The 13,288-nt window shown below is 51.3% G+C and overlaps 1 protein-coding gene across 7 annotated transcripts in view; it reads left to right on the top strand.

The window, feature by feature from the left end:
- Positions 1–161: 161 nt before the first annotated feature.
- Positions 162–13,288, top strand: part of FOXP3 (forkhead box P3) — a 19,088-nt gene continuing 5,961 nt past the window's right edge. For 3 of the 7 annotated variants that reach the window (XM_050775595.1, XM_050775592.1, XM_050775597.1), the window contains exons 1-7: positions 162–546; positions 3,505–5,159; positions 11,315–11,546; positions 12,074–12,178; positions 12,277–12,415; positions 12,830–12,917; positions 12,987–13,091. In XM_050775595.1, coding sequence (XP_050631552.1) covers positions 4,426–5,159; positions 11,315–11,546; positions 12,074–12,178; positions 12,277–12,415; positions 12,830–12,917; positions 12,987–13,091 — 1,403 coding nt within the window. In that variant the 5' untranslated portion in view covers positions 162–546; positions 3,505–4,425. Of the gene's footprint in view, positions 547–3,504; positions 5,160–10,295; positions 11,547–12,073; positions 12,179–12,276; positions 12,416–12,829; positions 13,092–13,288 lie in introns of those variants that run through there. The other 4 variants (XM_050775596.1, XM_050775593.1, XM_050775594.1 and 1 more) reach the window with 3 other exon arrangements.

Genomic DNA, 13,288 nt, shown 5'->3' with positions numbered 1-13,288 from the left:
GGTACGGCTCATGGAGGCGTAGGCGGTGAGATGAAGACAGGTATAGCAGAGGGCCAATGGGCAGCCATACGCGGATGACGTAGCAGCGAATTGAGAGCCGGAGAAGCACACAGCCAATGGGAATGCCCGGGAGTGGGCGGTGTAGGGGGGCGGGATGATCGAGGAATCAATGGAGAGGCCGGAATGGGGGTGGTGCGGAATCCAGGATGAAGAAAGCAGAAGGAGACAGCTAATGCGGAAGTCTGAGCGAGAGCGACATGTGGGCGGTGGGAAAAGTGGAATGGCTACAAGCGATGAGGGCAGCCGGGAACGAACGCAGAGGCCCACAAAGTGGGAGATCCCGCGGGTTGCGTAGGCGGTGGAACAGAAGCTAGAGACAGAGACCAGCCAATGGAGAGCCGCGCGCGGGATGACGATATAGCTGCAGCAAGCCAATGGGAAGGCTTGTGAGCCTGCACTACGGCTTTGAGGGCGGTGCCAAGGCGGAGCTAGCCAATAGGAAGGCTAAAAGGAGACCAAGAGGCGGGTGTGTCAGCGGCCACGGAGGTGGGACCATAGGGGGTCGAGCCAATGGAGGTGGAGGCTGAAGGCGGGAGCGAGGACGAGAGATGGCGGATAGCCAATGAGGGAGCCAGAGTGAAGGCGGCGAGACCATAAAGAGCAGTATGGGATGAACCAATGCCGTGGCTAGAAAGTGCCTCCGGGACGGAGGGAGGGCTTGGAGGCAAGACGCGAAAACAGCAGAGCCGACGGGGGCGGTGTAGGTGGTGTGAAGGGAGGCATGAGTAGCCAATGAGGAGGCCGGAGGGGAGGACGCTGTGTAGGCATAGTCTGAGCTATTGGGTGGCCGGACAGCAGGACCAAAGAACGCAGGCAGCCATTAGGAAATATGTGCCTCTCAGGGATGGAGTTACCCTCTCCCTAATCCTCCGTGACTCCCCATGGTCCCAGGAATACCCAGAGCCTCTGAAGGCCTAGACCACACCCTGGTGCGTGACCTAGGAAAGAGAAAAGGACTCTCCTGTTGCAGTTAGTTACTTACTGGGTCCTCCCTGCCCAACTCCAACCTTTGCTTGAGCAGTGCCACAAGCCAAGAATGCCCCTGATTGTCAACCGCAAGCACCCTCCAGGACTTGGTAGTATTGTTGAATGAATGGCCGAATAGGATATTTAACTTTCTGAAGGATTCACTTTTTAAAATTTCAGCTTAGCAAACACTGAGGCTGACTGTCCGCTACCAGAAGTCGATTGGGCATATGAGTAGCTTCTGACCAATGGAATCACAATCAAAGCCCTGTCCTTCTTGCCCAACCTGATACTCCACACCCCACAGGGGCCTCACCTCGCTTCTTTCTGTCCGCCCATCTCTGCTGCTACTGTTCCCTCTCGCAAGAGTGCTGTTCCTTCTGCTGCTTCCATCTAGTGAACTCCTTTCACTCTCCTTTTGCAGTCTCACCTTCTGTGGGAACTCAACTGCAGCTTTTGTCTGCTGAATACATCCATTCATACATTCCTTCTCCATCCTGGGAAGATTTACTGAACACCTACTGAGTGCCAGGTTCTGAGCATGCTGTTACCTCATTAGAACCTCACAGCATCCTAGGAGGGAGGTGATCCTTCCAGCAGCCCCTCTCCCCAGGTCTCCATGTCCAGGATGTCCATGAGTTAGAAAGAAACATGTTCAGTTGCAAGTAACAGAAAAATCATAAAATAATGGGGGCTTAAGCAAGATAGAACTTTATTTTTTTCTCACCTAAAAGTTCAAGCTGGCAAATAGTCCAGGGACTCCTTCCTGCCCACCTGGTTTGGGCATTGTCTGTCCTGATCTGGCTCCAAGACCCTCAGTCTTCAACAAATCCTTTTGGCTGTCTATTAAAAATATTTACCAAATCCACCCTCTTCTCACCACCTCCACTAGCAGCAGTATCACCAGTCACCTAGACTACTGCAGTAACCAGCTCCTTGCTGGTCCCCTGCTTTCACATTCAGTCCCTAGACTCCATTGTACACTCAGCATTCAGGGGAAAAAATCCTAACACAGTTTATGTTTCTCCTCTGCTCACAACCCTGTCATGCCTTCGTCCTCACTCAGCGTTGAAGCCAAAGTCTTTACCATGGCCTACAAGGTCCTGTGTGGTCTAACCTCCAAGTCCCCTTTCTGACCTCACCTCCAACTTCTCTTCTTCTTGCTCTCTCCACACTAACCACACCAGCCTCTTTGTAGACCTTGAACAAATCAGGTATACTCCCACCTCAGGACCTTTGCCCTGGCTGTTTCCTTTGGAGTTCCTCAGATATCTAGCTGGCTCCCTCCCTCATCTCCTTCAAGTCTTTGTCAGAGGCCCCTGTCTCTGGGGACTTTTCCTGACCCGTTTAATCTTGCCCAGTCACCCCCAACTCCCAACCCTTGCAGTCTCCTTCCCGAGAAGCCCTCCATGAGAGAGGATATAGTCCAGTATAGAGGGGAGGTAGCGACCTCTACCCCTCTCTGCCCTTCTGACCCCAGCCCCCATTCTGCAAGGATCTTGGCTTTCAGCAGCCGTAGCATTTCCCTCTCACACCCTGGGCCCTGCCCAAGGGGCCAGCTGACATTCTCGGCCACCACCTTCACTCTGTTTGCCTCCTATCTCTCTGGCCACTCTCTTTCATGGAGTGAGTGACAGTAAGGGACAGATGGTCTGGAGAAGGTGTAAGGAGAATGCAGCCCACACCTCTGATCTTGAGAGAGAAAACTAGCCCCCATTTCCAGGAGGGGACAGGTGCTGGGGCGGGGAACAAGGCCTCCACTGATAGAACTGGCCTGGTTTATAATTACACAGGAGGTGTAGGGAACATTCCGACCCAAGTCTGCAGGGAGCAAGGGGTCATTAACCATGGGAACATCACTGCAAGGGATCATTAACCTTGGGACCATCACTGCAAGGGGTCATTAACCTTGGGACCATCACTAGAATCAGCTCCCCAGGACTTCTTCCTGACATGCATGTTCCTCACCTCCTCCCTTGCTCCCTCCCACATGCTGTGACATCTGTTAAACAACTGCTGTACACGGGGTCCCTGCAGGCCTCCAAGCAGGGGACCTCCTCCCACCTTGGTGCCTCCCCTGGCTGTCCAACACACCCAAGCCATTTTTGGGTCTCAGATGTGTCCCACCAACTCAGAAGTCTCAACCAGTGAAAGTTTTGTTTTGAACTAATGGTAGGGAGGGTTGGGTACTTTTTTTTTTTTTTTTTTTTTTTTTAATTGTTGTTGGCTGATTTTTTTAAGGTCTTTTTTTTTTTCTTCTTCTTCTTTTTTTTTTCTCTTGTCTTCACAAAGCCAGGCCATCAGGCCCACTCTGGGCTTTTCCAGAAGGGTGAGTCTGAGTTGAGGAAAGAGGCCCTCCTTTTTATGAGGGCTTAGAAGGTTGGGGGAGGAAAGGGGGCAAAAGGGTGAAGGGGTGGGTCTTGGCCACCAGATTTGTACCATGTAAATAAAAAGCCCTTTCCAATTTCTCTTCCCCAGGTCTGAAGCCAGTCTTGTAGAGGGCTGGAGTGGACGTTGGACAACTAGAACCCTGGGCTTTGCAGGGTGCTGGCAGCTGGAAGTCTCCACCATGGCCTGTCAGGAGAAGCCCCTGGGGGCTGGTCTACCATGCTGACCAGTGGTTGGATAGAGTGCCTGCTGAGGTCAAGAAATGCAGCCGCCAATTCCCGGACAACCTAAAAACCTCACAAGCTTCAAGTCTCCAAGGACTCTCCAAATCCCAGGATCTCCCTGTCATCACATCCTAGAATTTAAAACCTGAGACCATCGAGTTCAGGAAAACTTGGGGATTTCAAAGCCCAGCACCAGAGAAAGCGGGACCCACACTCGCCAGCTCTGTGATCTTGGGCAAGTTGCTTGACTACTTATACCTCCATTTTCCTCATCTGTATAACAGCAATACAATAATAATGAGATGGAGCTCAAGGGGCCATGGTGAGGTTTGAACATGATCACTTGTGAGACATGTTCAGCACTGTATCTGACCCATGGAAAATTCAAGATAAACATCAGCTACTGAGATGATGGCGGATATTTGGAATCCTAAATCCTTGGAATCTGGGGCTTTTCAAAGCAAAAGATCCCAAAGGCTGAGGGCCTCAGAAGGATCAGGCCATGATGTTCCTGAAACAAGAGGGTCAGGGTCCCAGTGGGCCTCTGGGCTTCTTCGTGAGGATGGATGCATTAATACTGGGGACCTGCTAGGGACCTTCGCAGTGGGACAGTGGCTGGGTCAGGGCACTCAAGCCCTAAAACGTGATGAGGCAAGACTTTTCTCTCTTTCTTCATTCAGTAACTATCAGTAGATTCTGGGAGCCAGGGATTCTCCGACTCTTCGATTCCCTGAATTGTAGGGGATGACGGTGGACTCTCCACTTTCTTCTCCATGAAGTAACTTACATGCCCCTCACCCTCTGTGGGAGGGGTGTTGCAGGGGGTCCAGAACTCCCCTCGCTGGGTAGTTTGAGCAGTGGGGACCATATCAATTTCATCTATGGGGAAACTGAGGCCTGGAGCACGGCAAGGCCTCTGGGAACCCAGCCCTATTCTGTCTCTTTCACTGGCATTTCCCATCCACACATAGAGCTTCAGATTCTCTCTTTCTTTCCCCAGAGACCCTCAAATATCTTCTCACTCACAGAATGGTATCTCTGCCTGCCTCGGGTTGGCCCTGTGATTTATTTTAGTTCTTTTCCCTTGTTTTTTTTTTTTTTTTTTTTTTTTTTTCACACTCTACACACTCTTGTTTTAAAAACTGTGGTTTCTCATGAGCCCTATTATCTCATTGATACCTCTCACCTCTGTGGTGAGGGGAAGAAATCATATTTTCAGATGACTCGTAAAGGGCAAAGAAAAAAACCCAAAATTTCAAAATTTCCGTTTAAGTCTCATAATCAAGAAAAGGAGAAACACAGAGAGAGAGAGAAAAAAAACTATGAGAACCCCCCCCACCCCGTGATTATCAGCGTACACACTCATCGAAAAAAAATTTGGATTATTAGAAGAGAGAGGTCTGCGGCTTCCACACCGTACAGCGTGGTTTTTCTTCTCGGTATAAAAGCAAAGTTGTTTTTGATACGTGACAGTTTCCCACAAGCCAGGCTGATCCTTTTCTGTCAGTCCACTTCACCAAGGTGAGTGTCCCCACTCTCCCCTACCAGGTGTGGGCCGCATTGGAGGAGATGGCAGGGAGGTAGGCACCGGGGGGTCAGGGGCCCTCTGGTACATTGGGATGTACCCAGCTACCGTGATTCCAGCCAGGTAAGGTCTTTAAAAAAATAATAATAGAATAAATGGCAGAAGACTTAAAGGTGAAGTACTTAATGCATGGGCAGGGGCAAAGATAAATGAATTCATCAATTGATACGTTGATGGATAGGATTTTAAAAATATGTCAGCTGCCAGTCTTTATGGATTTCAGAGCTTTGAACAACTTGAAATGCTGTCCAGGTGCAACTGAAAATTTCAACTGCATCTCTCTCATCTCTTTGTCTCTTAGCTCTTGATGCCTCTCATCCTTCTCTGTCTCTCTGCTCACCCTGTCTCGCTCTTTTACGTGTTTCTCTGCCTCTCTTTCTCCCGCCATCTGTCTGTTGCTACACTCAGACTCTCTTTCCCCGCATCTCTCCTGGCCTCTGACCATCTCCCCTGTCTCTGTCTCCTCCATCTTGACTACACTCCATCGATCTCCTTTCCTCCATCTCTCCCACTCTCTTTTCTTGCCTTCCCCCCACCCTCCCGCCATCCCAGCCAGCATCCAGCCTAGAGCTTTGTGCACAGCTGGCGCTTAATAATAGTAATGTCACTGAGGACCTTTACATTTTATGAGAGTGAGCATCAGTTCTGTTCACCCTGGTAGCAGGATTGCAAGGTGCCTGGGCAAGCTGAGCACTTAACTGAACTTTGCGTGTATCACTTTAGAGGAGACCCTTGGGGTGGGGGTGGGGGCAGGGAGCACTTCACGCCATTGTCAACCATGGTTTAGCTGTGTGGACCTACCCCAGGACTGCATGTGTGTGACCAGAGTCCATGTTCAGGAAGCGAGCAGGTTGTTCAGGGCTGGGATGAGCTCGATTCTGCAGGCTTAGCATAGCGTTTGGCACACAATAAGTGCTCACGAAGTGTTAGCTATTAGTATCTCTGTAACCAAATTAGAATCATGCTATATATTGGTTTTGTTCCTGCTTTATTCAATTAATAGTAGTGTTTTTGAAGCTTACTAGAAATTGTTTGAATACATGATCTTTCCTGAGGGACAAGACTGTCCTCACATCAGCATGAACTTTGATTGATTTGACCAAGTGCCAGTTGTTGGACATTCCAGTTGTTTCTTGTTTTTTTCTATAAACTTCCCTGACTGCTTCCTTGGATTCCTGAAAAGGGAGTTGCTGGGGCAAAGGGAACATGCATTTTTAAAGTTTATGACCCTCTCTGCAAATTCTCCTTCCAAAAGATTGTCCTATTTTATGCTCCCTCTACTTAACCTAACCCTGGGTGAGTATTATTATGTTTTAATTATTTCCCAACATTACAGGTAAGAAAAACACATTATCACATTGTTGAAATTTGCATCTTTTGATTACTTTTACTGTTTGTTGGCCATTTGTCCTTTTTCTTATTTTTTTTTTTCTTTTTTGGTTGTCTGGTCACGTCCTTACGTCCTTACTCCTAATAGGGTGTTCATCTTATTTTTCTCTTATTGATTTGCCACAGCTGTTTATTTGGAATGGTTATTAACCTTTCATCAGCCATACATATATAGCAAATATTTTCCCCAATTCATCATTTGTTTTTTTCTATTTGTTTATGGTGTTTTTTTGTGATGCTTATGATGGTTTTATATAGTCAAATAGGTTAGTATTTTTTTCTGTGGCTTCTGTCTCTGGTTTTGTGCTTAGAAAGTCCTTTCCCACTTGAAAATGAGATAAATGTTCACCTATGTTGGCTTCTAGTCTCTTTTATGGCTTCATTTTTTCCATTTACTATAGAGGTTAAGAGTGTGGGTACTGGAGCCAGACTGTCTGGGACAAACCCAGCGTCACCCCAAGCCATATGTGTGATTTTTAGCCAGGCACTTAACCTCTCCGTACCTCCATTTCCTCATATGTACTGTAATGATTATAATAGTACCTTCCTCAGGAGTCTTTGTTTAGATTAAAATTTTTAACCACAGTAAATACTTAGCACAAGGCCTGACACACAATAAACCCAAGATCAGCATTAGGTATTAAAGCTTATATCTTGAATGGATCTGGGTATTTTAGGGTATATGATGGTGGTGACATTTCAAACTGGGCAGGGAGGGGTTGTTGGGATAATGGACTGATTATTCATTCAATAACTTTATCTTCTCTGTAATTATCTCAGACACATTTGTTAAACAATCCATCCTCCATGGTCCTCCAGTTTGAAATGCCACATTCATCACAAACTCAGTTCTCTCCATACGTGGGTCCATGTCCAAGCTTTCTGTTCTGTTCTCTTCCCCAGTATCTGTTCTTATACCAGGACCACATTGTTTTGCTGATTGTTGCTTTGCAATACAATTCAATACCCAGCCATGGGCGTCCCTGGCACCTTGTCCTTCTTTATTCTTGATTATTTCAGGCAGCATCAGTTGAACCAGCCAGAGACCAGCAAATGTTCTTATTTGAGGCAATCCTCTCGCGCGTATGCACTCTGGCTCTCCATGTATGTCTCCATTTCTCTCAGTGTCTCTATCTCTTGTTCTCTCTTGCTTGCTCTTTGTGTGTGTCTCTTTGTCTCTATGTATCCCTATCTCTCAGCCAGTCCCCTGGATAGAGGGGCACTTGTCAACTTGAAGCCCTGCAGACACCTAATGACTTAACCAGACACAGTGTAGAAGGGCCCTGGCCCTCGTCGACTCCACGCCTCTCCCTGCTCAGTGTAGAAGGGCAAATTGAGGACCAGAGATCCCAGGGTCTCGCCAAAATGCAGCGGCAGAGTTGCAATCCAAGCCTAGATCTCAGGACTCTAGGTAGGACCCTGGCTCTGGCTCTCTCCTCAACTACAGGCCTCAGTTTATCCCTCAGCACCCAGAAGGGGGAAGGGGGACCTGGGCTACCATTCCCCCTTCTGCCTTCTCACACATTGGACCCCAGCTTCTCACAGGTTGGACGATCCACGATCACAGTGTGGGGCCCAGCCTCACAAGAGCTGGGCTAGGTGAGGCCCTGGGCTCCATGAGTCAGGAGGCCTAGTTGGCCAGAGCGTGGTGATGATGGAGGAATGTCAGTCAGTCAGGCTGTGTGTCCCCAGAGCTGGTGCTGGTCCCTGAAAACCTTGGTTGTGGGGCCCCTCCAGAGAGTCTGGTGATGGGCTCTGTATTGGTGAAGGCCGAGACTTTTCCAGCTCCCCCGATGAGGCCCAGGCCAAAGGCATACCAGCCTCAACCACCTCCTCCCCGTTGCCATCTCTGGCGGAGTGGCCATGTATTTGGGAATGTTGTTCCAGAGTGGACAGGGAGACTGAGGCCCTGGGGAGGCTAGCTGTGGTTCCAGGTCTGGTAGGCAAGAGGCCCTATAAAGCAGCAAGCTGCCTGACTTTCAGGTGGTTCCAGGGAGTTTGGATACCAGGGACACTGGCCCTACACATACTGAGACATTGGGACCATAGACCCCACAGTCTGTGGTTTTGAGATTCTAGGATCCTTTAAATCTAAGAAATGCTGCTCTATAATTCTGAAGTCCTGGTGTTATACTATTTGAAGACCCCAGGGGTCCCAGTATCTGTGGAGCCTGCCTGGCACTCTCAGAGCTTCAAACCTGGGTCCTCTCCACAACCCAAGAAGGGCCAGGTCTACAGAGCTAGAGGCTTGTCACGGTGGCCAGATGGACACCACATCCACTAGCACCCACGTCACCCCACCTGGGCCAAGCCTGCTGCAGGACAGGGCAGCCAATTCTCGGAACGAAACCTGTGGGGTGGGGTATCTGCCCTCTTCTCTTCCTCCGTGGTGTCGATGAAGCCCGGTGCATCCGGCCGCCATGACGTCAATGGCGGAAAAATCTGGGCAAGTCGGGGGCTGTGACAACAGGGCCCAGATGCAGACCCCGATATGAAAACATAATCTGCGTCCCAGAAACATCCCCCATGCAGCTTCTGAGAAACCCAGTCAGAAAGGGATGTCCCAACAGACAGTGCAGGAAGCCGGCTGCCCAGCCCGGCCCTCTAGGTCCCCTACCCCCAGACAGATCATCTCCACATCCCTGTCTGAAAATGTATCTATGCTTCACTGAGTCAGGCCATCCCACATGTGTTTGGGGAGAATTCTTAGCTCTGGCCAAGTATCCAGGCAGCTTCAGAAGTGACCGCAGGCCAGCCACATGGGCCAGGCCAGAATGGTGGAAAACATCCATTTGCACCAAAATCGGTATTAGTTTGTTCTGGCTGCTATAACAAAGTACCACAACTGAGTGGCTTCAGCAACAGAAATTGATCATCTCACAGTTCTGGAGGCTAGAGTCCAAGATCAAGGTGTTGCCAGGGTTGGTTTCTTCTGGGGGCCATGAGGGAGAAGCTGTTCCAGGCCTCTCCCCCAGCTTCTGGTGGTTGCTGGCAATCTTTGTTATTCCTCGGCTTGAAGGAACATCACCCCATCTCTGGCTTCATTCATTCACTCACCTTCTCATCTCACCAGTGCTCTCCCAGGCCCTTGTTTGGAGCCTCCACAGACCCACACTCCTGTTTCTCATGAAGTAATGTTCTAAGCCCCCAGGAGACTAAGAACTTAATACCTGGATTCTCACACTCATCTCCCTCAGCACCACAGCTCTGTCAACCCCCAGGAGGTGACAGCAAAGAAAGGAAGGAGCAACTGCTCCCCCAGAACCCTTCCATACTCCCCCGGGCTGCTCTCAGCAGCTGTGTGCCCAACTCAGTGCTGTGAGGTGGAACAGAGAGACGGAGACACACAGACACACACATACACACACCAGAGAGTTTATAAAATGTGCACACAGAAACACTTCCTAAAGAAAGAAGTGGAGTTCTCAAGTCACTATGGGACTATGGAACTCGGCATCTGAGCATCCCCTTCTGTAATAATGGGGTTGGCTGGGCAGTCCCTTCCAGCTCTGGCTTCCTCTCAGACCAGGATTACAGGATCCTGAAAAGCCAGTGCTTCCCTCGGGGAGTGGAAGATTCTGGGGCTCAATAGAGGGGCCTGGAGCCATTGTGGAGGGCTTTCAAGGTGAGGACAATAGAAGAGCAGGCCTTGCGTGGCTTGGACAGGGGAAGAGGAGAAGGAGTGGGCATTTGAGGCAGGGTGAGTAGGATGAGCCAGGCTCGAGGGCCAGAAATTGGAGTGAACTCTGATGGGGATTGGGTTGAGAAGCTTCTACAGGCCTCAGCTCAAGAGACCCTGTCTCTCTTCCTCTCTGTCACTTGCCATGCTGGATCCATGCATGATCACACTCCTGGACTCGCCTCCTTGCCCTGAGATCCAGACCCCCGTATTCAGCTGCCCCCTCAGCTCCTCCACTCACACATCTAATGCCAGACTCTTCATGTCTATCCACACCTGCACTTTTGCCCCCAATCCAACTCCCCACCATGTCCCCCATCTCAGGTAATGTCAGCTCGGTCCTTCCAGCTGCTCAAGCTAAAACCCATGTTACTTTGACCCTCCCTCTTACCCACTACATCCAAGCTGCCAGCACTGCTCCTGATCCAGCTGCAGATTAAGTCTCAGAATCTACCCACTTCTCACCTTCTCCACTGCCACCAGCCCATTCTGTGCCAGCATCATCATTTGCCAGGACTATTGCAATAGCCTTCTCACTAGCTCCACTCACAGCAGCCAGATGAATCTTTTGAGTCCGTGCCTAGTCACTGGGGCAAAATAGGACTCCCAGGAGAAAGTCCAAGACCAGCTCCGGCAACATGAGCAAACACAGCCTGTGCAGGGTGCGGGAGGGCCGGAGGCCTGAGGCTTGAAACAGCTCTCAAGTGGAGGGAGAAACAACCATTGCCCTCATAGAGGACACATCCACACCAGGGCTGTGCTAGCGTGGGCAGGCAAGCCAGGTGCTAGACCTCTGCACGTGGGGCGTGTGTGGGTATGCATGTGTACCTGTGTTCTTGGGGGTGTGTGTGTGTGTGTGTGTATGTGTGTGTGTCCAGAGCTGGGGTGCAGCTGTGGGACCCCTCGGGACATGTCCCAGCCAATGCCTGCTCTGACCAGAGGGGTGTCCACGTGGTTCAGGTGGTTGAGTATCTTATACCGCCCTAGCACATGTGTGACTCCTTTCCCCTATTGTCTACACAGCCTGCCCTTGGACAAGGACCCGATGCCCAACCCCAGGCCAGGCAAGCCCTCGGCCCCTTCCTTGGCCCTTGGCCCATCCCCAGGAGCCTCGCCCAGCTGGAGGGCTGCGCCCAAAGCCTCAGACCTGCTGGGGGCCCGGGGCCCTGGGGGAATCTTCCAGGGCCGAGATCTTCGAGGCGGGGCTCATGCCTCCTCTTCCTCCTTGAACCCTATGCCACCATCGCAGCTGCAGGTGAGGCCCTGGGCCCAGGATGGGGCAGGCAGGGTGGGGTACCTGGACCTACAGGTGCCGACCTTTACTGTGGCACCGGGCGGGAGGGGGGCTGGCTGGGGCACAGGAAGTGGTTTCTGGGTCCCAGGCAAGTCTGTGACTTATGCAGATGTTGCAGGGCCAAGAAAGTCCCCACCTGCCAGGCCTCAGAGATTGGAGGCTCTCCCCAACCTCCCAATCCCTGTCTCAGGAGAAGAGGAGGCCATATTATAGTCCCATGGGCATAGCTATGTGTCCCCATCCCCATGTGACAAGAGGAGAGGACTGGGGCCAAGGAGGTGAGGTGATAGGGTTGAGGCCGGCTCTGCGACTTATTAGCTGTTTGATCTTTAAAAAGTTACTCGATCTCCATAAGCCTCGGTTTCCACACGTATAAAAGGGGGACGATCATAGCATCTACCATGTGGGCTTGCAGTGCAGAGTATATGAATTAGACACAGAACACTGAGGATCAGGATGGCCTCTCACCCACCTGCCTTTCTGCCCAGCTGCCCACACTGCCCCTAGTCATGGTGGCACCCTCCGGGGCACGGCTGGGCCCCTTGCCCCACTTACAGGCACTCCTCCAGGACAGGCCACATTTCATGCACCAGGTATGGATGGTGAATGGGCAGGGAGGAGGGAGCAGGTGGGAGAACTGTGGGGAGGGACCCCAAGCCAGGCTGAACCACAGCCCACATGTGCCCCCCAGCTCTCAACGGTGGATGCCCACGCCCGGACCCCTGTGCTGCAGGTGCACCCCCTGGAGAGCCCAGCCATGATCAGCCTCCCACCACCCACCACTGCCACTGGGGTCTTCTCCCTCAAGGCCCGGCCTGGCCTCCCACCTGGTAACACCTCAGCCCATACCCCATGGCTTCACAGAACCCCTGGGTCCCCAGATCCTTGGCCGTGAGCAGTGTAGGCTATTCTGAATTGCAGTCCTCTGAGGGTCAAAGGTGTCAGGTCTCAGAGGCTTGGAAACTCCAACCTCCAAAAAATGTCAGGTGCAGAACCTTAAAGATGCAGAATGTCAAAATCACGAAACCACAGAGCTTTACAAAGCTAGTCAAAATGTCAGCACCTGCGAATGGCCGTCTTTAAGCTTCTCTGCCAGAAGCCTGGGACTTTGGGGACAGCAGAACCCCCTGGGAGTCAGGGTTTTTGAGGCTCAGGAGGGTGGGAAGCTCAAAATGAGAGGCCTTGTGGGTCAAGCTCCAGAGCCCAGCCCACAGCCTCCAGAGATGCCCTGTCCCCACCCACAGGGATCAACGTGGCCAGCCTGGAATGGGTGTCCAGGGAGCCAGCACTGCTCTGCACCTTCCCAAATCCTGGTGCACCCAGGAAGGACAGGTCAGTGGACAGGGCTGGGAAGGATCCTCACCCTCCTATCCCCTCCCCTGACACCCTCTATCCCCCCAGCACCCTTTCGGCCATGCCCCAGAGCTCCTACCCACTGCTGGCAAATGGTGTCTGCAAGTGGCCCGGATGTGAGAAAGTCTTCGAAGAGCCAGAGGACTTCCTCAAGTGAGTGGCCCAGGCCTGTGCCAGTCCACTGGCCCTGGCTTGTGGGGAGAGGTCTGGGGTACAGATCTCAGCCCAGGCTTAATCCCAATAAGTAGTAAGATGAAAGAGCTAAACTCTGAGACTGTGGGTTCAAATCCCAGCTCCATCCCTGACTGGCTGTGTGACCTTGGACAAATTACTTAGCTTCTCTGGACCTC

This window comes from Macaca thibetana, chromosome X (assembly GCF_024542745.1).
Source record: "Macaca thibetana thibetana isolate TM-01 chromosome X, ASM2454274v1, whole genome shotgun sequence".
Classification (NCBI taxonomy): Eukaryota; Metazoa; Chordata; class Mammalia; order Primates; family Cercopithecidae; genus Macaca; species Macaca thibetana.
The sequence above is the reverse complement of the archived record's forward strand: the minus strand, read 5'-3'. Positions and strand labels throughout refer to the sequence as shown.